A 26690-nucleotide genomic window follows, 5' to 3' on the forward strand; every position below is an offset into this window, starting at 1 on the left:
CTTGTTGTTGCCAGTTGCTGACTTACAGGACGAAACTGCTGGTATATTAAACCATTGTAGGCATGATATATTTTAACTAATTAAACTTCAAATAACTTGAATAAGTTCCTTGTGAACGATACTAAATATAACTTTACTTATAATATAAACAAAAGTTGATATAAAATAAAATAAATATAGTAGACTTTATATATAGGCCTACTGCTTTTTTTTTTCCAGCAAATTCTATCTCACTACAATAGCACAACCTTTCAGTCTCACGTTCTGGAGTCGTCTCCCCTAACTAAAACCGAAATGACGACGATGACACCTATCATTCTCAATCATTCTCAATCAATCGCAAAGTTCTGCCCAGTCACCGTAGAAGCACACACACGCTACATAAGAAATTAACATAATAACAATCCTCTCCAGAGCAAATTGGCTGTGAACCACTGGCCTATATATTTTTCCAAGATTTTCTATTAAGTGATAAAGTAGGTGTATTCTTTCGGTTGTTCTTTCTCTCTGAATGTTTTCATGTCTGATCCAGGCCGGGCATAGAATGTTCCGGTGAAGTTCTTTGAACTCTTTGTGTGTGTCTGTGTGTTAAATACCGCCTTCATATACAGCCATTAAAGAGATAGATTACCACTTCAAGTTTTAAATACAGAAATCAGTCAAAGTTGAGAACAGGATACAAAGGTACACAGAGCTAGTTTTCTTTAGTACATTTGTATAGAGTATAGAGACTTGTTTTTTTTGGCCTAGTTTATGTATTATTAAATAATCTCTGAAAAGGGTTGGAAATGCAAGCGAAATAATAACACCCATGGGCTAACATTAGACCACTAGTTATCATCAAACAAGCATCTACATATTAAACAATTATTTATCTTCAAAAAATATTTCTTTAAATGTTTAACATTATATACATATTAGAGACAATACAAAAAGAATCCTTTTCATTGGTCATGATTGGAAATTGAATTTAGCTGGCAAATAAAGATGCTAAAACACAACAAAAAAAAAATGAAGCAAAGCTTAACTGGCATTTTACATCAACTTTAAATTAATTTCGTGTTATATAAATCTGAAGTGTGGCGCTAAACTTTCCACTTTGATATTAAACAAATAATTTCAAGTACAACTTTGAACAGTTTCAGATTTGGCCCACTTGTGTTCGGAAATCTGAAATCTTCGTTCCTTGTGATAAACATTAACAACTGATCTCGTTATGACTGTTATTTAACCTTGGCTAGGCCAATTGTAGAATATGCATCCTCTGTTTGGTACCCCTCAACTCAAGAAAACATAAAAAATCTGGAACAGGAACAAAATAGAGCAGTGAGATTTATAACAAACGAATATTCACATTTGACTAGAGTAACACCTTTAGTAAAATTACTAAATTTAGAAAGCCTTCAGGACAGAAGACTCAAAAGTAAAGTAGCAATTATACATAAAACACTGAACCATAATCTTCAAGCACAAAAACAAAATTTAATAAAATACTCTGAGAGACACAAAGATAAAGGCACACTCCTCGTCCCATATGCTAGGACAAATTTGTACAAATATTCCTTCTTCCCTAGTGCTATTAGAGCATGGAATGGTTGCCTGAGCCTGAGTCATTGGTTAATATGCATGACTGAATGCATGACGCGTAGGACGTAATCATCGTCTTTTTTGAAGTGACGTCTGTATTATATAAGATATAAGATAAGATCTACTCGCTTATGTTCCTATACTTGCTATGATACCGATGAGCTGCCGCGGGTATGTAACAATGAATAGTGTAAATGATCATGAACTATATAAAAAAAAAAGGCAACGAACTGTCAACATTTGTGACTAAGTAACCCTTGTCCCCAAGGAAGTGAAGGTTACAGACATTCAGTCAGAACGACAGCGACCTCGGAAGTCTTTATCGCACTGTTTTTGGTCTCTTGTTGAGTATAACAATGTGAATGTAACAAATTTCCTGGGGAAAAAAAAAAAGCAGTTGTCTTTCGTCTTGGATAGAATTTCATTCATTGACAGTCCTGCCCATTCTTTTATGTTATCTTCCCATCGCTTTCTCTGTCTACCTCTTCTTGTTTACTGGCACTGTTCCCTGAAGGATGGTCTTCGCTAGCCCCGAGGACCTCTATAGACCACAGAGTTAGCGTTTTATGACTACAAAACAACAACAACCCTTTTTCGAGTATAACAATGTTAATGTAAACAATTATTCTGGGAAAAATAGCAGTATTCGTTCTACAATATAAATCAAAACTTTTGTCTCTGGTGAAGCAGATATTGTGGATTACTCAATCATGACAACTGCACCCTCAGAAGTATTTGACACTTTGTATTGTGTAGAAAGAAATTTGATGTAACTACACACATACTGAATAAAGAATTTAAATTAAAAAAAAATTGAAATGCTATAAATCTTCCCACACAGATTTGATGCAAAGAATGAATGTTTTTTTAAAGAATTGTCATTGTCACTGGTGGTATATTATTTGAAGTTTAGGCTATTCATTTTAAAAGATGTTGTTCACCTTTATTAGGGTTTCCAGACATCTGCACGCCAATGGAGGACAGAAAGGAGCACAAAACCTTACAAAGGAGGACGCAACCTTACAAAGGAGGAAGCAACCTTACAAAGGTGGACACAACCTTACAAAGGACACAACCTTACAAAGTAGGACACAACCTTACAAAGTAGGACACAACCTTACAAAGGAGGACACAACCTTACAAAGTAGGACGCAACCTTACAAAGGAGGACGCAACCTTACAAAGGAGGACACAACCTTACAAAGGAGGACACAACCTTATAAAGGAGGACGCAACCTTACAAAGGAGGACGCAACCTTACAAAGGACGCAACCTTACAAAGGAGGATGCAACCTTACAAAGGAGGACACAACCTTACAAAGGAAGACACAACCTTACAAAGTAGGACGCAACCTTACAAAGTAGGACGCAACCTTACAAAGGAGGACGCAACCTTACAAAGGAGGACGCAACCTTACAAAGGAGGATGCAACCTTACAAAGGAGGATGCAACCTTACAAAGGAGGACACAACCTTACAAAGGACACAACCTTACAAAGTAGGACACAACCTTACAAAGGAGGACACAACCTTACAAAGTAGGACGCAACCTTACAAAGGAGGACGCAACCTTACAAAGGAGGACACAACCTTACAAAGGAGGACGCAACCTTACAAAGGAGGACGCAACCTTACAAAGGACGCAACCTTACAAAGGAGGATGCAACCTTACAAAGTAGGACACAACCTTACAAAGGAGGACACAACCTTACAAAGGAGGATGCAACCTTACAAAGGAGGACGCAACCTTACAAAGGAGGACGCAACCTTACAAAGGAGGACACAAAGTAGGATGCAGTACAAATAAAAATTAAAAAAAAAAGATACCTATCATTAGGGTTAGATTTCAGTAAGTGGAGGCCACTCACACCTTTCAAAACTTTAATAAAAATTGACTTAACATTAAAACTTAGAGCTTAAAAAAAGTTTTATTTTAGAAGAAGGAAATAAGATAAATATTTAATATGCATATTTAATAAAAAAAAAAAAAAAAAACAATGATATTTTTGAGTTTGTTGAAGGTAAAGCTCTGGGTTGTCACACATAAGCAAACTGAAAGCTACATTTATATATTACGATCACGCTACAAGCGTACACTTCTTAACCGCGACAATGTTGCCTACCGTAGGATTTAAATTATTGTTGGTAAAAATGCGAAACAAAAAAGCAACAATAAAACTTCAAGCTGCTGAGGCGTCGAAATTGAATTTTAAAAAAATCCCTATTGTGGGGGCCGCTTGGCTGTAGCCCCGCCTGGCCTCTTTCTTCAATCCGACCCTGCTTACTATATTGATTAAACAAAAAATAAAACTCAGACAAAGCGATAGTTTCTTTAGATACTGAGAATAGCTTTTGCTGAAAAAGTGTTTCTGATTGAATCAAAGGAGAGTATACATAGACATAAATAAATATAGACTGGCCGAAGAAAGTAACTTCATGTAACTTGAAAACATGTATATCTATCGTATTCGGATTTCCGAATTATGAAAAATTGAATGATCTTCAATTCTTAGAGATTAAACAAAACTACACTGCCTCCTTATTTACAATATATATATAGGTGTGTGGCTGAAATAGATATGAATACTTAACTTTTATACTGCTCATAAATGCTGTATAATAAAGTACACAAAATTGCAAGTCACAAATTTTCATTTCATAAAACTCTTTAATCGGCCAGTCTATATTTATTTATGTCTATGAGAGTATACTTCTTTCTTTAATCCACCTTGCCAAGACTGAACATTGAGCAGCAGGTTTTTTTCAAAGGAAAGAAATGCATAGATCTTAGGCAACAGATTGAACGTGCCAAGTCTTGAATATATCACGGAAACAACTGTGTTGGTGGTGGGTCACGTGACTAAGACAATACCCATTGAATGAGTTTGTCTCATCTTTCTATGAATAATTTCAATCTGCATCAATGACCAAATAGCTCAACGATTTCCCATTCAGTTGATGTTCACGTGACTATTGGCCCGCAGTTGATGTTCACGTGAATATTGGCCCACAGTTGATGTTCACGTGACTATTGGCCCGCAGTTGATGTACGCATAACTATTGCCCACAGTTGATGTTCACGTGAATATTGGCCCGCAGTTGATGTACGCATAACTATTGCCCACAGTTGATTTTCACGTGACTAGTGGCCCGCAGTTGATGTACGCATAACTATTGCCCACAGTTGATGTTCACGTGACTAGTGGCCCGCAGTTGATGCACGCATAACTATTGCCCACAGTTTATATTGGCGTGACTATTGGCCCACACTGTTAATGAGTCTGTTTGGACCAGAAGATATGAAGGATTGAATTCGATTATTTGATAATATGCTATGTCAGAACGATAAGAACCAATGAGGCACCATACAAGATCTGTTGACCGCCTTTCTCCATTCCTCTCTGTCTTTTGCCTTGGATAGTATTTCATTCAAAGACAGGCCTGCTTATTCTTTTATGTTGTCTTCCCATCGCTTTCTCTGACTGCCTCTTCTTGTTTTTCCTGGTACTGTTCCCTGAAGGATGGGCTTTGCTAGCCCTGAGGACCTTATGATGTGACCATTAGAGTTTACGTTTAAGACTACAAAACAACAAAATGAACATTTTTTAAGTTCACGACATGCATGTTTAATGAAAATGAACATTTTTTAAGTTCACAACATGCATGTTTAATGAAAATGAACATTTTTAAAGTTCAAGACATGTATGTTTAATGAAAATGAACATTTTTTAAGTTCACGACATGCATGTTTAATGAAAATGAACATTTTTTAAGTTCACGACATGTATGTTTAATGAAAATGAACATTTTTTAAGTTCACGACATGCATGTTTAATGAAAATGAACATTTTTTTGTACAAACCAGCATTGCACTTTATCACCACTTAAACATTAGACTTTGAGCACTGAGACGCAATACAAAATGCAGTTTTAAAAATAAAAGTTGTTTAAGTTGATATTTGAAAGATGATAAGATCCAATTGTATTATTAACAACTAAATACACATCCCAGAATGTCTTCATGTATGGTGCTAATGTGTTAATTTAATTTATAAGCATTTCAAAATATAATCAATAATAGTTTTTTTTTAAGACTGTATGAAAAAAAAAATTAAATGGCAAAAATATATATGTTTATATTTATTTATATATAGTCTACTTTCTTACTTTGTATATAAAGACCACAGATCTAAATATATTATTCCTAGAGTGGAAAACGGAAACAAGTTCCAATCCAATAATATCAGATCACAGACCTATGTTATGTACGTAACTCTTATTAAAGCTCTAAGGGAAGTCACTTTTAGTTTTATACTATACTCTCCATAACTACTGTATAATACAGCCCAGTATTGGGAAAAAGGTTTTTTTTTATAACATTGCGTTAAAAACATAAATTCTCGTCCAGTCTTGATATTTTCATGTCTATGGTCATGCATTATTTATTTTAATCATAAATTGTACTTTATTTGAAAATAATCATTCAGCCCATAAGTACAAATGGAAAACTAAAGTAACTGAGGTGTGGTCTTTGTATAATAGGCTTACTGTATGCCATACCATAGAATACACTATTCAAAACATTCAAATGACCAGGACAAGATGTAGACTTAATGAGGCCCTAAACTTTTTAAGATATGGAGCCCCTTGTTATCAACTTAAGGCAAATTTTCATTGGCCCTTTCTTCCAAACGATTGAAAATATTTCCATTTCTGGAGAACCCTTAACAAGTGGGGGGCCCTAAGCAATAACTGAAGTTGTCTATAGGTAAATCCAACGCTGCAAAGGACTTTATTTTAAATGTATCAGATGGACTAAATAATGTTTAAAAGAATATTCATTCAAATGTATATATTTTTTAAAATAATGTTCGATTCAAACGACAAATTAGTTGACAACATTAAAATATTGGATCTCAAATAAAATATATAAATAGAAATTGTTTTCCTTTTCTTATGTAAACAGGGATAACAATTAAACATGAGTTAAAAACATGAGTTAAAAACATTTTCTATGTACTATCGACGGACCTGACTCGTCATACTCTTGTTTTGAAATCCACATCTGCTGGAAAGTTGAAAGTGAGGCTAAGATGGAGCCTCCAATCCAGACAGAGTACTTCCTCTCAGGGGGAGCAATCACTTTGATTTTCATTGAACTTGGCGCTAAACTTGTTAGCTCTTTCTGCATTCTGTCAGCTATTCCAGGGAACATGGTGCTTCCCCCTGACATAACTATGTTTGCATAGAGATCCTTTCTGATGTCCACATCACATTTCATAATGGAATTGTAGGTCACTTCGTGAATGCCCGGAGTCTCCATGCCAAGGAAGCTGGGCTGATAGAGTGCTTCTGGACACCGGAACCTCTCGTTTCCAATGGTGATGATCTGTCCATCTGGAAGCTCATAGCTCTTTTCCAAAGACGATGAAGTAGATGCCGTATTCATCTCCATTTCAAAGTCCAGGGCAACATACGAGAGTTTCTCTTTGAGGTCACGCACGATCTCTCGCTCAGCGGTGGTAGTGAAGGAGTAGCCTCTTTCTGTCAGAATCTTCATCATGTATTCGGTGAGATCTCGTCCTGCGAGATCCAATCTGGCTATTGCATGGGGCAGAGCATAGCCTTCATATATAGGTACTGTGTGGGACACACCATCTCCAGAATCAAGGACGATACCTGGGTTTTTAAAAACAAATGTTTTAATTTCTTTTGCAATAGTAATCTATATCTGTGATTTTAATCTATACTACGGTATAAAAAAATATCAAGTAGTAGTTTTAAGCGAAACAAACCTGTGGTTCTTCCAGAGGAATAGAGTGACAACACGGCCTGAATGGAGACATACATTGCTGGTGTGTTGAATGTTTCAAACATAATTTGTGTCATTTTTTCTCTGTTGAACATATAAGTATGAAACATATTAGACCTTTTTATTTTCTAGACATAGGTTGTTTTTTTGTTGTTGTTTTTTTTTAAATTTAAAAAACAACTTTTAAAATATGTGATATGAAATGATTTGACAAAGGTTATAATTTATTTCTTGGCCTGTGTTCGCATTATTTGTATTTTAACTGCGTTTATGAAAAAAATAATTCAAACTTGCATTATTTTACTTATGGTATGCTCACACTTTACCAGAAGCAGGATTTTGAATCTCTGTTTTTTTTAAATTAGGACGCCCCTAAGTGTACCCAACTCTATGGATACCTAGAATACGTTTGGAAAGTAAAGATTGTTGATCGTTGAGCTGACCACAGGACACTCTCGTTTATCGTCGGCCATAGCAACAGATGACATAATCAGTACCTAAATATCTCAAGGTCTGAAATGTACCGTACCACACTGTATCGATAAAGCAGAAATCGACTTTTGTTAATGTGGCAGCTTATTACTTTCTATTGCATATAGTTTATAAAGCTGGCATTTTTAGGGTATTTACAGTATTGTTAGGTCAAAGCAAAATGCAAAGAGAAACACCGTGTTCCCTATTCCCACTACTGCAAAATGCAAAGAGAAACACTGTGTTCACTTTTCCCACTAATGCAAAATGCAAAGAGAAACACTGTGTTCACTTTTCCCACTAATGCAAAATGCAAAGAGAAACACTCTGTTCCCTATTTCCACTACTGCAAAATGCAAAGAGAAACACTCTTTTGAAGTCTGTTCCCTTTTCCCACTACTGCCAAATGCAAAGAGAAACACTGTGTTCCCTTTTCCCACTAATGCAAAATGCAAAGATAAACACTCTGTTCCCTTTTCCCACTAATGCAAAATGCAAAGATAAACACTCTGTTCCCTTTTCCCACTAATGCAAAATGCAAAGAGAAACACTCTGTTGAAGTATGTTCCCTTTTCCCACTAATGCAAAATGCAAAGATAAACACTCTGTTCCCTTTTCCCACTAATGCAAAATGCAAAGATAAACACTCTGTTCCCTTTTCCCACTAATGCAAAATGCAAAGATAAACACTCTGTTGAAGTATGTTCCCTTTTCCCACTAATGCAAAATGCAAAGAACAACGTTACGTTCCCTTTCTCAATACCGATGACGGAGCAGAATTAAGGTTTTTACCGCCATAATGTTGCACAATCCGTCGCAGTACTTGCACAACTCAAAAGCATATCTCTGGACACTAAAATCAGACTGAAGGGATCCATAATTCTTGTATGCTTGCGAATTTTGGATGCCAACTTTTCGAACTAGAGAGGAAGACCCTCGCAATGGAATCGAGATGACACAGAAAGATCCTAGATATCACATAAGCTTACAAAGACCGCATCAAAAAACGAAGAGATTAGAATCACGATTAATACAGCGATTCAACCCTACGATGACCTGCTAACTACTGTAAAAAAAAAAAAAAGCAAAATAAAGTCTAAGGGCATATCAGAAGGTCCTCAGCGCTGGTAAAGACCTTCCTTCAGGGAAGAGTACCAGGAAAAAGAAGAGGCGGACATAGAAAGCGGTGGGAAAACAACATATTGGAATGGACTGCCCTGGCATTGAATAAGATCCCCCCAAGGCGAAAGACGGATGAATGTAGAAAGACGGTCAACCGATCTTGTGTGGTGCCCCAACGCCCAACAGACTAAAGGATAGGTGAATGTGAATGTTGTTATAGCAAGAGTTTTAGAGGAATCAGCCGCAGAAGAATACGGACAACACCTCGAGTTGTATAAAACATTTTGTATTCTATCAGAGCTCAACCTTATCTGCATAATGATCATAATTATTTAAGCACTTATTTACAGCTGAGCTTAGCCGTAATATATTCCACTGTTACTGCAACGTACAGCCGTTAGGTTACAACGGCATTGTATTGCCTACCAGTGTTTCCCAAACTGTGTTACGGGGAACCCTAGTGTTCCGCGAGGCCTGAATAGGTGTTCCACGAACTAATGAAATAATTAACTAGTAGGCCATCACGTGAGTTAATCTCTCTTTAAAAAATAAGGAAAGTTTTCCTTTAAATACTCAGCATGTACGTTCCGTTAAGTTAAAAGTTTGAGAAATACTGCTACACAATCAGGCAAGTCACGTGACCAACTTTATATAACTGAAGTAAAGCTCATTCATGTCCTTCAGGTATTGATCTTATTGATAGTTACAAGAAACTCTTTATGTTAGTCAATGTGTAATTACCTGTTTGCTTTGGGGTTTAACGGCGCCTCGGTCAGTAGCACAGGGTGCTCCTCAGGCGCCACTCTCAGCTCGTTGTAAAAAGTGTGGTGCCAGATCTTCTCCATGTCATCCCAGTTGGTCACTACGCCGTGCTCGATGGGGTACTTGAGGGTTAGAATTCCCCTTTTAGACTGCGCCTCGTCCCCGATGTAACTGTCCTTTGGACCCATACCAGCCATCAAAATCTAAGAATATAAATGTATAAAAGAAATAGATGGTAATGTTGTGTAACATAGCAACAAGTTTTGTAACTACAAGTCGTTTTTTAATTTAAAAAAAAAATCAACTTTTTATGTCGTCTATAATACCCATGGAGGCGCAGTGGCTGAGAGGTAAAGCGCTTGGCTTCCGGGAACCGGGGTTCGAATCCTGGGATTTGTAACTTCGGGATCTTCGGGCGCCTCTGAGTCCACCCAGCTCTAATGGGTACCTGACATTAGTTAGGGAAAAGTAAAGGCGGTTGGTCGTTGTGCTGGCCACATGACACCCTCGTTAACCGTAGGCCACAGAAACAGATGACCTTTACATCATCTGCCCTATAGACCACAAGGTCTGAAAGAGGAACTTGTATTATTTTACTTTACTTATAATACCCTTAGGGAATTTTTTTTTATTTATTTATTGAAACAAAACATTTTATTTTCCTTTAGAAAAGTTGCATCGATCTAATTGCTGAAACAAACTTGGCTTTAAAATCACCCCCTTTTTTAAAGTAATTTTTTTTTCTAATATCTGTCATTTATTAGATTCTAATAAGAAAGTCCAACCATATTGATGTTAAATCAAAACTAATATAGTAATTATATGATTTTAAATTCGGTAAGTTATAAACTTATAGTGGATAATGGATATATTTTAGATAAAATGCATGAAACTAAATTTGTCACTGTCAATTTTAATAAGAGGTAATTAAATATGACATAACATTTTTTTAAATTTAAAGTAATGGAGCAAAATCAAACTTTAGGTCCTATAGCTAATTTAAAATTATACTAAAATAAACATTTTTTGGAATAGTTATATAATTAATTAATTAATTGATCAATTATTTATATTCTATTAGAATTTGTTTTTGTCAAAGCTCAACAAACAACAAACCTGATGTCTTGGTCTCCCAACAATAGAAGGAAAAACTGATCTTGGGGCATCGTCCCCAGCAAAGCCGGCCTTGCACATTCCTGACCCATTGTCTACAACTAAAGCAGCAACCTCCTCGTCGTACATATTTTTTTTTCTCTTCAAAGAATGTGTGAGTCTATTCGAACAATTAATGTCTGTACTAGTGGAAAGTGAATTCTCTTTCTCTGTTACTCTGAAAGTTTCACCTTCTTGTCACAGCCTTTATATCTTGTTAGCACCAGTACCCGAGCACAATACTTCGATGAATTATCCATTCGACTCATTGTCCTTATTAGGACTGAAGCAGCCGACATAGCCATATAAGTTTCTGGGCAGCGGGTAGAGTTGTAAATATAGCGGCATAGTCATGGTCGATAACCTAATCCCGGGTACACATAAGTGATTCGTTCAATGGAGCTTTAGATTGTGTGAGAAATCGTAACTTTATATTTTGGCCCAGTTTTTTATTTTTAATATTCCATATTATCTGCATTATTTTTCTTATTAACTGTACTCGATTTCTTCATTGTTACCATGGTTTCCCCCCCCCCCCCTCTCTCTCTCTCAGTCTAACACACACACACTCTTTTTTTTTTTTTTACAAATCTTATATCAACTCACTCTGTCTGTCCGTCTGTTTGTCTGGTAAAAAGTGTGGAAACCTACACGTTATTTCTCCCACACCCATTCTCGGTTCTTCGCTTCTCCGATCAAGTTGATGCTTTAAACAATGATTTATTGTACCTAACAAAACATGAATCAACATACTCCATATTATATTATTGGTAATTAATTATATTGCTTTGGTATCGAATAAGGGAAATAATCTGTACATTATCGGCACTAATTGGTAGATATAGTTTCAAGGACGGAGTTCTTCCCCTTTACATAATTTTTAAATTATTTTTTTTAAAGGATTTTTTAAAAAAATATTTTGCTTCTTTGTTCTTTTTTATAGCTTGCGTCTTTTCTTTACGAGTACATTTCGTCTATGAAGGCCAAGATCTATGTTTTTCTCTTTAAATTTCCTTTTTTTGATTCTTACCCTTATAAATCCCACCTAGTAACCTACCTATCAGAAAGGCATAAAGTGGAAGTGGGGGGTTGGTGGGGCTTATTGAACTGATCACCTTCATTTTTTATCTTTTTCATTTTTTATCTTTTTTTTTTTTTTAAGGTATGAGAAACACTACATAGCGTAAATTGCGTGATTTTATGTTCACAAAACAATGCACCGGATTTGAGAACCGCTGAAGCTGAAAAGTCGAACCAAGGAACTAAGTTCCAGTTCTTCAACTTCGTATAAAAAAATTTTTTACCACTGAAAAGGAATCGAGCAGCAGGGCATTTAAAAAAAAAAAATTATTATGTTTTAGCAGATTGTTTTAAAAAGCAGTTTTACCTTATATGGATTGAAAGAATTGTGATGTTTCAAATGAGAAAATCTATTTATAGTAACTGACGACGTTGACGTCATGTTTTATGTTCTAGTTGTAGTGAAAAAGTAAAAATTAAAAGTTTCCTTTCAGACCTTGTGGTCTAGAGGGCAGATGATGTAAAGGTCATCTGTTTCTGTGGCCCACGGCTAACGAGGGTGTCATGTGGCCAACACAACGACCTACCGCCTTTACTTTTCGCCACCTAATGTCAGGTACCCATTAGAGCTGGGGGAACTCAAAACGCTCGAAGATCCCAAAATTAAAAATCCCTGTCTTCTCCATGAATTCGAACCACGGGACCTCCGGTTCGGAAGCCATAAGCGCATTACCGCTCAGCCACGTGCCTCCAATTATATAGTTCTAATACTCAGTGATTAAAACAAAAATAATGTAGAATGTGTGTGACTCCATTAATATATATATAATTATATATATACATAGAAAATATCAACCAGAGGCGTACCTAGTAATGCGGCATCAAATTGTGGTGTAATAAGTTCCTATTCTCTGAGCCTTTCAGTAAAAACCTCACATTGCTGCTGGTATGAAGCTCTTCAAAAACGACACTAATTTGCCCCATAATGTTTCCATCAGGGCGTCATCTGGGCCCCCTGACTAAGCCCAGACTCACCCCTTAAGGGCCCCATTTGGGCTTTCATTAATGCCCCCCAAAGGGCCAAGTATATTTGGCCCTGCTGGGGCCCACAAGTCATTCCCCTTACTGGTCCCACACGGGTTTCACAAGGGGATTTTCTGAGCCCCCTGACTGAGCCCAGACTCAGCCCTAAGGGCACCCGTTTGGGCCAATGTTCATTCCCCAGTTGGGACCCATACGGTTAGTATGGGCTGGCCCAGTTGGGGCCCTTACTGGGCCCAAAATCTTTGCTATCAGGGAAAACAGTTGGGAAAAAAAAAGAGGCGCTGGTTAGCAACAGTAAAGGAAGGATCCTGAATTGCAGAAGGCTTACACACCAGAAGTAGAAAGAAGGGTGAAAGTGAAACAGGGCTTAGGGTTAGGATTTCAGATGCTCAACCAGTGACCGCAGCGGTGCATCAAGGATTTGCCAATTTGGTCACATGAGAAGTTTGGGCCAATGTTCATTCCCCAGTTGGGACCCATACGGTTAGTATGGGCTGGCCCAGTTGGGGCCCTTACTGGGCCCAAAATCTTTGCTATCAGGGAAAACAGTTGGGAAAAAAAAAGAGGCGCTGGTTAGCAACAGTAAAGGAAGGATCCTGAATTGCAGAAGGCTTACACACCAGAAGTAGAAAGAAGGGTGAAAGTGAAACAGGGCTTGGTGATTTCAGATGCTCAACCAGTGACCGCAGCGGTGCATCAAGGATTTGCCAATTTGGTCACATGAGAAGTTCTAAAGGGAGAAGGAAGGCCTATATAATTTCTGTGACTTATTCGATACCAAACAAACTAATTAATTATCAATAGTTCAGAAACTAATTGATTAATGTTTTAAAAATGGATTCTTGTTTTGTCAGGTAAAAAAAAAAAAAATTGTTCAAAATTTCAGCTTGATCCGAGATTGTGTGTGGGAGAAATAACGTGCACACACTTTTTACCAGACAGACAGACAGACAGAGTGAAAACCAGAAAGCTTTGTAAATAAAAGTATTGCCAATGCAGCATTTAAAGGGGGGGTTACATTGATACACGATCTACACTTTAGTAAAAAAAAACATAATATTTATTACTTTTGGAAATGCTATTATAGTTAAAGTTTAAATTTAAAATATCTTAATAAATTGTAACATTCCTGACCCATCGTTGCACGTTGCAAGTTCTATTTCGTTAATCGATCAATTATTTTTATAAAATTAATTTAAAAAACAACAAAAAAAAAAACTATTTATTAGAGAACAGAAAAACTGAATAGAGGAAGAGTAAAAGAACTTTTTATTAAAAAATTGATACAGACCTACCTACTTACATATAGGGGAGACAACTCAGGTCTCTTAAGAGCTAAATAGCAATACATTTTATACGGACTTGACCCCTGCGAAAAATCTACGAAAGGACCGAACAGATAAAGAAGCATCAAAAGGGAGCGTCGCAAGAATTGCATCCCTTGGAACTGACACAAAACTTGAGCAGCCACGGGCTAAATAAACAAAACAAATAAAGCCGCAAAAAGAACAAAAGAATTAATGGAATTCCCCCCCCTCCCCCTCCAACCCGATTGATTGGAAAGCAAAGGCGAAGCAGTGGAACAAGAAAACAAGACGGAAGTGAATAGGTTTTGGAACTTTAGAAGAGACAATAAACAAAACTACCAAAACCAAAATAATCCTTTAAAATATAGACAAGGGGAGACAATATTCAATGTTGGATGTCGAAATATTCTTAAAGACAAATGAACTATATCAAAATTGTATTATCTATGGAAATAGTTTGCAATAAATATAAATAGTATAAGTGTAAGATTATTGATAATTTAATGTTAATAAGTGTGTTGTTTTGTTCTTTGGTAAATATAAAATGCAAAAAAATGGTCAAGAATGAGATATACAATTTTTTTTTAATTCTCGCATAAGTAGAAAAATATATACTTATACCAAACTCTTGTAAGTATAATTATGTAATTTAAAAAAAAAAAATATTACAATGAGGCAGTGGGCCCTTGAGCCCAAGGAATCCTATGATTACAAGGATTAATGAAAAGCACAAATAGGTTTCTCACTTTTGAACTCAATAAAATAAAGTAAAGATACCCCTTTCCGACCTATTGTGATCTATGGGGCAAAAGTTTTTATGGCAGACAGTTAATAAGGTTAATAATGGTGTCATGTGGCCATCATAACAACCAACTTTACTTCCCTAGCATAAGTCAGGTAGCCATTAGAGTTAGGTGGACTTGGGGAGTTCTGAAAATTCCAAATCAGATCCCAAACTGGGATTCAAACTTGAGATATCTCGGTTCAGAAGCCAAGTGCTTTACCAATCGTTCACCATTCTCCAATACAGGTGTTTTACTGTAAGACACATAATTGTATGTCATGGTATAGTAATTAAACTTAAATTACACACACACAAATGAACAAAATAATATATATTATAAATGAACATGAAGAACAAAGCATTTGAATGTAAAGAGTTTATTTTTGTGGCAAGATGTATCTAGGCTTCTCCAGTAGACTAACATTCAAATTCAGTAATCATATATACAATTTCCATCACAATTAGACATCCTTTGTACAGAATATATTCATACATTTCCATATCATCAGTCCAACTACATATTGTTTGAAAACACATTGACAAAAAAAAAAGATTACAAAGAGAGTTTGTGTTATCACACAAACTCAGAGGTGGCCCACATCGGATCTGCCTATTTGTAAAGAATATTCAAGACGTGATTGTGTTGACAAAAAAAAAAAAGACATTCATAGCCATTTGGTATGTACTTTGGACTTCACCATGATAGTCCCGAGTTCAAACCTTGCTCGGCATCATCCTCAGCCTTCTAATGACATTTTATTTGATAAACCATGAAATGATTTGACACAAATAAAAAATATTAGCAATTTTAAAATGGCACATCATTAGAAATACAGATTTACACAGATACCAATTCACACCCTTCATTCACATTAAAAAGCAACAAAATTTGATTTAAAACTAAACAACAAATACAGCTGCAAAAATAAATAGCATTTGTTGTCAACGAAATTTATGTACTTTTTTTTTATTGTAGACTGAGCAGGAAGATCTTGTATAAATCATTTTTCAATGAAAATAAGTCATACAAGGCGGTAAATAAAAGTAAGGATTACAAAAAAACATCCGAAACTTAAATTGTTAATATCCTGATGGAGTACTTACATGAACACTACGGGGCAAATAGTAATTTTTTTGGTCAATAACATTTGTTATAAAAACAAAATACTGCTGAGATTCATTTTGTACCATCATTAAAAAATTATTCATTCAAAAAAGTTTATAAAATACATAGAAATCAGTACTATCAGGCATTATTACATATAAAATATCATGTATCAACAACATAGAATACAGAAATGTAGATGGTCTGGTTGTTGGTATTTTTTTAAAACTGATACAAAGATAGTCCCCAGTTCAAACACAGTCTGCTGTCATCCTTGGTTTGGGGAAACAAAATAATATTACAAATAAAGTCAAATCAATATATAAAAAGATGAAAAGATAAATGTAAAGTTCTGCAGACTTAACAGCCAAAGTTAAAAATGACTATGTCAACATTTGAAGACAGCCAAATTAATAATTCTTACTAGCAAGTTTAATATCTTGTTACCATTATTCCCCTTTGCAAGGGACATGTTTTTTTAGTCACCAAAATTTACACATTTATTTAAAAAAGATAAAAAGTGTAAGCCAAATGTTAAACCAGAAATAAATTCTGCAGAAATAAATTCGGGAGTGGAAAAATTTTGCAGCATTATCTGAAAATTAAAACAAATAGTCTCAGTGAAACAAGCTAGCTTAGTTGTCACTTGATTTTATTATACATTCTGAGATAAATAAGGACACCTTTGGACATCTAACTCTTCAATGTGTTATGGTAAGTAGGCAAGAACCTCTAGATTTGAAGAATTTTAAAATTTTATAAATATTACTACTCTTTTGGATATTAACATTTTCCTTCAAATGGCATGAAATTCAAGAGTTAATTTTGAATGTTCGTGAATGTTCTAATGTTTATCTGCCATTTCACACAAAAAAACAAAAAAAAAACAACAACAATGAAATGATGAGAAATAATCAAATAATTATTAAACATATTCAGACTTCCAGGTGGCTGCGTTCTCAAATCCATTCTTGCAGTTCCTGTAATCACTAAACGCTTGTTTAATTTCTTCCTGTGCTGTCATCACAAATGGACCTGGATGTATAATTAATGGAAGCTATTAATTTAGTTAAAGATGACTTTGCTACTTATCTTATCTTATATATTACAGAGGTTAATTAAAAAAGCTGAGCTTGTGGAAGGAGTCAGACCCAAGGGCCGCCCAAGACTAACATATAGAGATGTCTGCAAGCGAGACATGAGAGCCTCAGGCATCAGCGAAAGTATGTGGGAAAACATAGCCAAAGACCGGAGTGCATGGAGACAGACTGTGCGTGCTGGGACAACCCTTGCTGAGAACAAAAGAATTGAAGCGGCTTTAATCAAGAGGGATAAAAAGAAAGCTGCCCTGTCTGCTAGCCCTAAATCAGAGGCATACACATGTACGAATTGTGGCAAAGTCTGCCGTTCTAGAATTGGCTTGATTAGCCACACCAGATTCTGCCCCGTCTCAAGATTAAGCCAAAACCAGTGACTCATTTGGGCGCATCCATTGCCTTTCGAGACAAAAGGAGCCATATACATATAATTAAAAAAAGAAGATGATTACATCCTACACGTCATGCATATTAACCAATGACCTAAATTCTGCCAAGTCACTGGTTTTCCTGGCTAGCTCAGGCAACCCATCCTATGCTCTAATAGGACTAGGGAAGAAGGAGCATTTGGACAAATTTGTCCAAGCATATGGAATGAGGAATTGGCCTTATCTTTGTACTTTATTAAATTTTGTATTTGAAGATTATGGTTCAGTGTTTTATGTATAATTGCTACTTTACTTTTGAGTATTCTATCCTGAAGGCTTTCTAAATTTAGTGATTTTACTAAAGGTGTTATTCTAGTCAAATGTGAATATTTGTTTATTATGAATCTCACTGCTCTATTTTGTGTCTGTTCCAGTTTGTTAATGTCTTCTTGAGTTGAGGGGTCCCAAACAGATGATGCATATTCTTTTATTGGCCTAACCAAGGTTAAATAACATTTTAGTTTTATGTTCTTATTTGATTTATAGAAATTTCTTTTAATAAACCCTAATGCTTTGATTGATTTTTTTATAGTTTTTGATCCTTAATGATAAATGAGAAACTTTTTTTTAACATTAAACAATAACTGGCAAAACTTTTTTGGTTTTATGAAATGCTTTCAAAATATAGTGACAATTTATTTACAATCACAATGAGAATAATATTTCGCAGAAACATTCCATCCTGGTATTTTAATAATTTTTAAAGTGGTCCTATACTTGTTATTTTTCTGCTAAACATAAATTTGATAAGTCAATATTATTCCCATCTATTATATGAGTCGTGTATTGCAAGGATTGTCTGTCATACAAGTCTTAAAGAATGTCTGATCTCTAAGCTAGACTATTTCTGACTGTCAGAGTCAGTCACCTTCGAACAGTGAACAGTTTAAATTTTTAATTTAATAGTTAATAGCAAAAATTTTTACCCTCACTTTTGAAAGAATTGAATTTATTGTCTTCTCAGGACAAATTCAAGTAAAAACAGCTGCGATTTAATTTTTGTTTTGTTTCAATGAAAGAAAAGCAGATTTTTAAAAGTATGACATTTAAACAAAATGAGGCTACTGATTTCTCCCATGTGGCCTATAACTCTTTGTTATATTTAGAACTAGAAAAAGATGAAAGCTCTGTTTACAAAAAAAAAAGGCTTCACATTTTACAAAAATAAAAAGTATTTTAAAAAATGTGAAATCAATCTGACAATGAACTCGAAGGTTGTTAAAGTTGATAAAAGTGTTGAGTGCTGAAATAGACTTACCATGTTGAACAACTGGCTCTTTGATTGGCTCTCCAGAGAGCATCACAAAATGACATGGCTCCTCACTCTGCCAAGATAAGTCAATAATGATATCACATAAAGGATGGGTCACATTACTTTTTTCATTGAAAAATAATTTTCTTTTCATTAGAAGTAAATGAGTTACAAACCTAGACATACTGCATACATGTCAGATTCATATTTTCTGAAATTTTCCACATAAACCCACACCAATTTGATGTAAACACATGCAGTGATGAAGGCATCCATTTTTAATGGTTAATATATATAATTTCACCACATTGCATACATAATTTTTAGATTCTGATGACATTGTTCTACATAGGGTAAAAATTGGTTGCTTTAGCGGGTTCACAGATATAGACATTTGAGGGAATTCTGGGAAAAGCAGGCCCATGGTCTGGTGGAGTTAGTGCTACAGATGCTATTATATAGCTTTTTTTTTTTTTTTTATATAGCGCTACTTTCATGCTTATAGCATGCTCAGAGCGCTTTTGGTCCAATCTCATTTGTGGACTGGTGGGGGGGGGAGGGGGTATCTAGGAATTGGTTTTCCGTGCTGCCTTTAGGCGCTCAGTAAACACAACTCTGCCCGAGTCGGGTGTCGAACCTCGAGCCCCCTTCTAGGTAGCCCAGCCAAGTCAAGTTCAAGCGCACTTGGCCTCTCGACCACGCTTCCCACCTATCAAATGTAATAAAAAATTCATAAATAAATAAAACTATCAATTAAAGTTAAGTTACCTTGTTATGTACATGAATAGAATCCCCATCAGTATTAAAAGTAATGGTATGATGAGCCTTACATAATTTGCTTTCGGTCTCTGGACCTACAAGTTTAAAATAAAGAAAACATTAAAATTTGTATTACAATAAATTTGTATTATATTATATATGTTGACAGGAATATGATATAAAATATTACATTGCAATGGACTGGACTCATGCTGGGGGAGATTCTAAGAATATCACAAGATGGAGAGCACAGGCCAACTAAATATTTACACTGTCATAAAGGTCTGACAGACAATTCAAAGAGGATGTGTCACAGAAATGACACACTAGTTGTCACTGAAATGACTCACACTGTCACAGAAATGGTTCACAAGCTCATAAAAACACTAACCTCAACACTGATAATGTTCTCCCATTTTCTCAGACTGATAAGAAAAACTTGCAATATTATTCATCACATAAACCCAAAAGGGGCTCCCCCTACTCTCAGCCTACATTTTAAATGTGATATATCTGGCTTCAATACAAATGATAGAAATGGAAAAATGGATTGAGTGCTAGTACAAATCCTCAAAAACCTGCAAAATCTGGGGGTACATGAAACACCCTGACTGGCCCTTCCAGTGGTGCCTCTGCAGTACAAGCCTAAACAAGTAATAATAGCACAAAGCCACTGTCCAGATGATTTATACTTTGCAGTTTAGGCAAACCTCGACCCACTGTGCCCCCCACTGCAGGGAGGAAGAAGAATCTATGCCTCATTTTTTTACTGCTCCAATTAGCTGAATTCCATCTCGACAGGTATGGGAAGCCACATTTGCTTGGCCTGTTTGTTGACATATGTGCATTGCGTAGAACAGCAGGGTTTTTGTCCAGGGTTTTAGAAGAAGGGATTATTTGAGTCTCTCGGGCTCTCACTTAAATTAAGTTGATAATGATGACACATCTGAGACAACAAATTATGTGGGTTCTGTTGTAATTATGAAAACTACTTACCAAACCAAGCTTCTCCAGACAAAGTATAAATGAATGTGTTCCAGCCTTTAGGTACAGGCTGATCTAATTGGGACCCAGGAGACATTTTGAAGTCTAAGTAGTATGTTGGTGTTCTAGTGTAGACTCGAGACTAAAAAAAAAAAATTAACAATTTTGATTTCAATATATTGAAAAAACTTTTTAATTCCTTATTACACAAATAACTTTTAAATTATTTGTAATGTTGAAATGATTGAAATAAAAAAAAAATTAAAATAGAAAAACAACAAAAAAAAAGAAACATTATGTGTCAGTTATTACTAGAAATCAATGTATTAGCTGATAAAATAAGGAATATCAAAACAACAATTACTCACTTTTACTCCAAAAGCTTCTCCAGCAATGACCTTAACTTTGACACCATTCTTCTCTCCCTTAGGAATATCTTTATCTTCTAGCTCCTGATAGGCAGGGGCAGTCATTTTGTCAGATTTTCTGAGGTTGACCCAGAGTTGTAGTCCCCAGGCTAAATCCTTGCCAGGCATCTCACAGTGAACAATGCCTCGACCAGCAGTCATCCACTGAAAATAAAGTTAATGTCTTCATTAAAACATTTATAAAATTATTTGAACTGCAAAGAAGAAATATTAATTGTGTGGATGGCTGCCTCGTATGTGGTTTGCGCTCTGGAATGCATTCTCAATGGTCAATAGGGTTCTAAACCTGCCCATCCTGCTGGAGGTTTGGGCTAGGACATATAAATCTTCAATCCTGAAGGAACGATCAAAACTAACAAGCCAAAAAGTCACCTACGTTTTAAGATTATAGAAAAAAATTAGATTAGTTTGTTTTGATTTGAAAGTAGAGTGACAGAATGTGGGCCAGTGTTATTTATGCTAGAGGCCCGGAACTTAAGGATCTGCTAAACTAATAAATATTTGAATTCAGTCTAGTGTGCTTGATTTTATTGTAGTGATTAAGATTTTAATTCTAAAAAAAAAACAAGCTCTGGATCACAATTTTTACTATCACAAAAACAGAGACAAAAACTCATTTGTTCCCTTAAAAGTTAAATTCAATCATTGAATAAAATCTAACTTTTTAATGTAAATTTCACAAGTAATGTTTAAGAGATACGATTAGAAACAATTTTCTCAATGATAATAAATATTATTATTATTATATTTTCATTATTTTTTTACACTTGGTAATTCCAAATTACATTTTGCTGTCTTGTCAAATCATTGATAGACCTAGAATTGTTTTTTTTTAAATTTATTCTTCAAGTTAGGAGTTGACAAGAATCTAATCCTTCTAGTGATGCAGCGTTTCTCTGTCAAAAGTTACGGTCAGCAGTCTTTTTCAGTACAAGGACCAAAGGTTTGGAACTCACTCCCCATTGAAACTCAGACAGACAACAGGCTACACTATTTCAAATAGAAAAGTAAGACCTATCTGTTCAAAACATTTTAGATTAGTTCGTCATTTTAGCCGTTGTGATTATGTTTGTAGTGTTATCACAGGGCCTTGAGCCTACATCATGTTTGTTAATAGTGATCTATAAATTAAATTATTATTATTAGTATGCACATATTTTGCAGTAGATAACCAACTGTACAGTTAAGCATTACAATAACAGGGTTTGCACAAAAACATAACTACAGATGATACATGTAGGAATTATTATATCACATTCATTCAACAGATTTCTATAAAACTGTAAATACAATATATTTCTAAAATCAAATAAGACATACCTGAACATCCCCAGGTCTGAGTGTTCCTTTATGCCCCATAAAATCTCTGTGAAAATTTTCTCCTTCCAACATGTATGTTACCTAATGAAAGAAGTGACACAGACTGTAATAGTGCTTTCAAAGTATTTAAAGTAATTCAAATAATAGACATCTGAAAATATAGTGGGATGTATGACTTCCTGAGATGCTCAAGGTTAATCTCAATCGATATACGAGGGCAAGTTTATGTTTATCTCCAATTGTAATACAAATCGGTACAATATTTTTCAGCATATTTTCCCCTTGCTTGTAAACCCAAAATTATACAAGTTTTCTGAACCCCTCATAAAAGTAGGGTTTTGGTTGAGCTGGGATGCAGGAATGCACTGCTTTTTTCACTGCATCATCTGAGGAACATTTACGGCCCTTAAATGCCTCTTAGAGTGGATTAAACAAGTGGAAGATCGATGGGACTATATGGAGGATGATCTAGTAGTTTAAAGTTGAGTTTCTGAAACATTTCAACAGTGTGGCAGTATGTGGGCTGGCATTGTCGTGCAACAAACACACATTTTGACAGCAGTCCTATGTTTTTGCTGTGAATTGCAGGCTTTAACTTGTCAGCAAGCATCTTACTATAATGTGCAATGTTTATTGTTGTGCCACTTTCCTGATAATGTTCCAGAACTATGGCCTTTCGAATCCCAAAAAGTTGTAAGCATTAGTTTTTTTGTGAACGGATGGTTTTTGAACCTTTTTCTTAAAGGGAAAATTTAGATGTTTCCATTTCATACTCTGACGTTTACTCTCTGGCTCATAAAATGATGAATCCATGTTTCATCATTAGTGATGATAAAGGAATATGTCAAGTTCATTACCATAGTGATCCAAATGTTTATGCAACTGTGTGAGTTGTTTTGGGATCCATCTTGCACAGACTTTATAAAATCCAAGTCTGTTGTGGATGATTTCATAGGCAGAACCAAGACTTATTAGCAGACAATGTGCCTCTCTTTCAATAGTCACTCAACTGTCCAACAGAATCGTGTCACATGTGCCTTTAATGTTTGACCACGAAAAAGGGGTCACTAAATGTAGCTCTTCTTTGGTGCAAACAGAGAGGAGCAGCAATGCTAACAGCACCACAATGAGAATGAAAGTAACCTAGGTGGATATAACCAGCACAGACATAACAACAATTAAAACTTGCACACATCATCTAAGCTTCCTGACAATACTACCAACATAAAGAAAAATATAACCACAGAGTGGATAAAAGTTGACTTAGACTTGCATTATATTAAATAAACATTTTTTTCTTAAACTTAAGCTTAGCTAAGTTGTGATTGATGAGCACCTTAAGGCAGCACAGAAACATTCCAGATACATCTCCCCCAGATGTTTACAAAACAGATAGGACTACACTAGCTAGAGTGCAGAGAGCTTGCTCCAGTAGAATGGAGATGTGCTACGTAATTAAAAATATAATAAAAATACCACTACACTTCAGAAAAAAACTTACAGTTTCAAAACCCCGATGAGGATGGTCAGGAAATCCTTCTGGATCTTTACAGATAAATTCACCAATCATGAGGAATGGGTCTAAGTTGCGTAACTGGAATGAACAAAAATAATATTTCAGAAGATTATTTACAAAACATCTTTTTTCAACTTTTTTCTTCAACTTTTCAAAAACTATTTTCTTTGAGATTACTTATACTGTGACATTGCATTATTGCCTAGTAAACTCTGTTTATAAAATCTGACTAAGAAGCTAAGTGAAACACTTGTTTTAACTAGCAAGAGAAAAACCTACTCTGTCAAATAGCAGAAAACACACAACGGAAAGCATTTGAAGGTAAAATAAAGTTTTAATTTATCTTAGTGAAAAAATAGAAATGCAGTTGGATTGAATTACTGATCTGATAATCTAATATATAAAGTTGAATGTAAGGAGTATGTATGTCCTTCATAGAAATCAAAACTATTGACCAATCTTAATTAAACTTGACATGAATGTTCCTTAGATAATGGTAGTGATCTTAGGATATGTAAAGTTGCCATATAACAAAAGAGTTTACTAGGTTTAGGTCAATGAGCCATCTTGGCATAAATAGTAACTATTAAGACTAAGACTAAGACTGCTTTATTGATCCTTGCGAAAATTTGTTGTGATTACAAGGACTCGTTTCTCATATAAAGACAACACAACAGAAAAATACACATAAATACAACAGCATAAATTAAAACAGCATAGATGCCTTTTATTTTTTATAACAAAAAAAAACCCTGCGCAAAGACGGGTAAAAACATAGTTTGTTTGATATCTAATAGTTATGGATTGTCTTCAGCAAACATTTAAACACTTGACTGACTTGTGACTTGTAAGGCGTCAGACATTCATTCAGAAATAAAGATTATTAAGACTCAGCTCAAGCCTTTGGCAGGAAAGCAAGAGATGTCGGTGGGAAAGATTTGAACATGCTAGTGACCATCAAGATCTCAGAATAGAACACATAGCTCACGAAAAGGCAGACATCATCGATTGATTTGAAGTTGTGTCTAGAGAATTAAATTCTTAAACTTAATTTATTGCAGTGATGCAGAGCTAGATCTTGACTTCCAGTTTGCTTTAAGAAGTTGAAAAGATCTAAATCATTGAATCAAGTGGTCATCATGTGCAGGCTTTCAGTAATTAACTCATGACCAGGTCCAGGTCAATATGCTAATAATAACAGTTTATTGCCTGGTCATGTCATATGTCATGTGCTATGCACTCCAGCTGCTATAACAATGGCTTCATGTTCAAATCCTACCACTGCCATTCGATCCTTACCATCCTACACGAGGATCAATAATATAATAATAAAAATATTGAAACTCTCCAAACCTCTCCATATCCAAAGCCACTTCGTACTTTAGCTCCTGCACCATCTTCATGGTCACCACTTTCAACTATTAGGTTAACAGTTCGAGACATTATCTGATATCTGTGAGAAAAAAAAAGCATTTTAAAATGGATAAATAAATACATTTTTATAAATATGAGACAAGAGGAGCTCACATTCTAGTCAATATAATATTATAAAGGTCTAAGAAAAAATGTAAGCCTATATTAACTATATAAGTATATTATTATTAGCCTCCAACTATGATCCATAAATGTATTTATGTAAAGGCTAGATCTATTTTCTATAACTCCTAACCCACCTTAATTATATTATAGTACAAGACCTATAAATATAAATACTATAAAAAAAAATGTCTGAGTCTGATTGAGACAGAATAGATTAGTTTTCGTAAATTTAGTGCGGAAATAACCCTATGCCTATACTAATACTGAATACTATTACTAGATCTACATCTAGATCTTCATCTAATTAATTCTAATTTTATCTATACTAGTGACTAGTCTATAGATAATAGTATAGAGTCTATTGTTCTATGTCTATAGAGATTTATGAACAAAGCTGGTTACCTGTATTTATAGTCTAGTATAGATTCTAGTTTATGACATTCATAACTGTCCTAGATGTGAGACAGCAGTTTTTGTTGATGTTTTGAAAAGTAAAACTGCTGTTTCATTGTTTACATCTGACGATGACATTAGCAGATTTATAAATAGGTTTCAAAGGTACATAACCGGTCCTTTTAGCTTTGCCAACTCTGGTGTTCGATTTCCTCCCTTAAAAATTATATTAAAATAACGTAATAATATAGACACAATATGACGCTACTAGTTTTTCTTTCCAGGTACTAAAGTAGGAGAATAGGTAAGAAATTAGTAAAGGATAAATATTTTCACCTAGAGACCTTTCAAATAGGTCAATTCCTGACCTATTTGAACAACCAAAAAAAAAAAAAAAAAGGTATCCACTCTGCAGCCTTAATATGATCCTTTCAGTTGTAATAAGCTTCACGTTACCTGACCGAGAAAAAAATCGTTACCACCCACAAATTTTATGCTCACCGCAGGAGCTACTCCAGCCTACTAAATCCTCTTATGGGATACGTTGGTATAACAGTCGTTTACATAAGTACACAGTCCACACCAGCACTTGCCATGCGCGCTGGAAGCAGATAAATCTTACAAAAAATATTGAAAGACAAAGGCATAGTCATCGGGCCTGCGCCACTAAAACGGACTGATACGCTCTTTGATAATGGCCACATTTTTTTTAGGCCCCTAATGCTTGCGAATCTTGAACGCTAACTGCAGAACTATAGAGGCGAATCCTAGCAATAGATACATTTGAGATCCTGTAGAAGGATACTAG

General features: G+C 35.2%; 2 protein-coding genes across 3 annotated transcripts in view; both read right to left on the reverse strand.

The window, feature by feature from the left end:
* Positions 1-11425, reverse strand: part of LOC106057302 (actin-2-like) — a 32822-nt gene extending 21397 nt beyond the window's left edge. Inside the window, exons 1-4 of the mRNA XM_056038167.1 lie at positions 10871-11425; positions 9734-9957; positions 7383-7483; positions 6850-7266 (exon numbers count right to left, since the gene is read on the reverse strand). Of these exons, the coding sequence (XP_055894142.1) occupies positions 6850-7266; positions 7383-7483; positions 9734-9957; positions 10871-10996 (868 nt within the window). The 5' untranslated portion in view covers positions 10997-11425. The remainder of the gene's footprint in view (positions 1-6849; positions 7267-7382; positions 7484-9733; positions 9958-10870) is intronic.
* Positions 11426-15422: 3997 nt separating this feature from the next.
* On the reverse strand, positions 15423-26024 carry LOC106057301 (pirin-like). 2 transcript variants are annotated; one of them, XM_056038999.1, is made up of 9 exons: positions 25892-26024; positions 25304-25403; positions 23936-24028; positions 22435-22515; positions 21055-21258; positions 20699-20828; positions 19712-19797; positions 18950-19016; positions 15423-17201 (listed from the first exon to the last, which is right to left on the reverse strand). In XM_056038999.1, exons 2-9 carry the CDS (start codon positions 25391-25393, stop codon positions 17092-17094), a joined length of 861 nt encoding a protein of 286 aa, XP_055894974.1. In that variant the 5' UTR covers positions 25394-25403; positions 25892-26024; the 3' UTR covers positions 15423-17091. The 2 variants fall into 2 exon arrangements, with proteins under 2 accessions (XP_055894974.1, XP_055894975.1); XM_056039000.1 differs by lacking the exon at positions 25892-26024 and adding an exon at positions 25624-25871.
* Between the last annotated feature and the right edge of the window lie 666 nt (positions 26025-26690).

The sequence above is a fragment of the Biomphalaria glabrata genome, chromosome 8 (genome assembly GCF_947242115.1).
Source record: "Biomphalaria glabrata chromosome 8, xgBioGlab47.1, whole genome shotgun sequence".
Classification (NCBI taxonomy): Eukaryota; Metazoa; Mollusca; class Gastropoda; family Planorbidae; genus Biomphalaria; species Biomphalaria glabrata.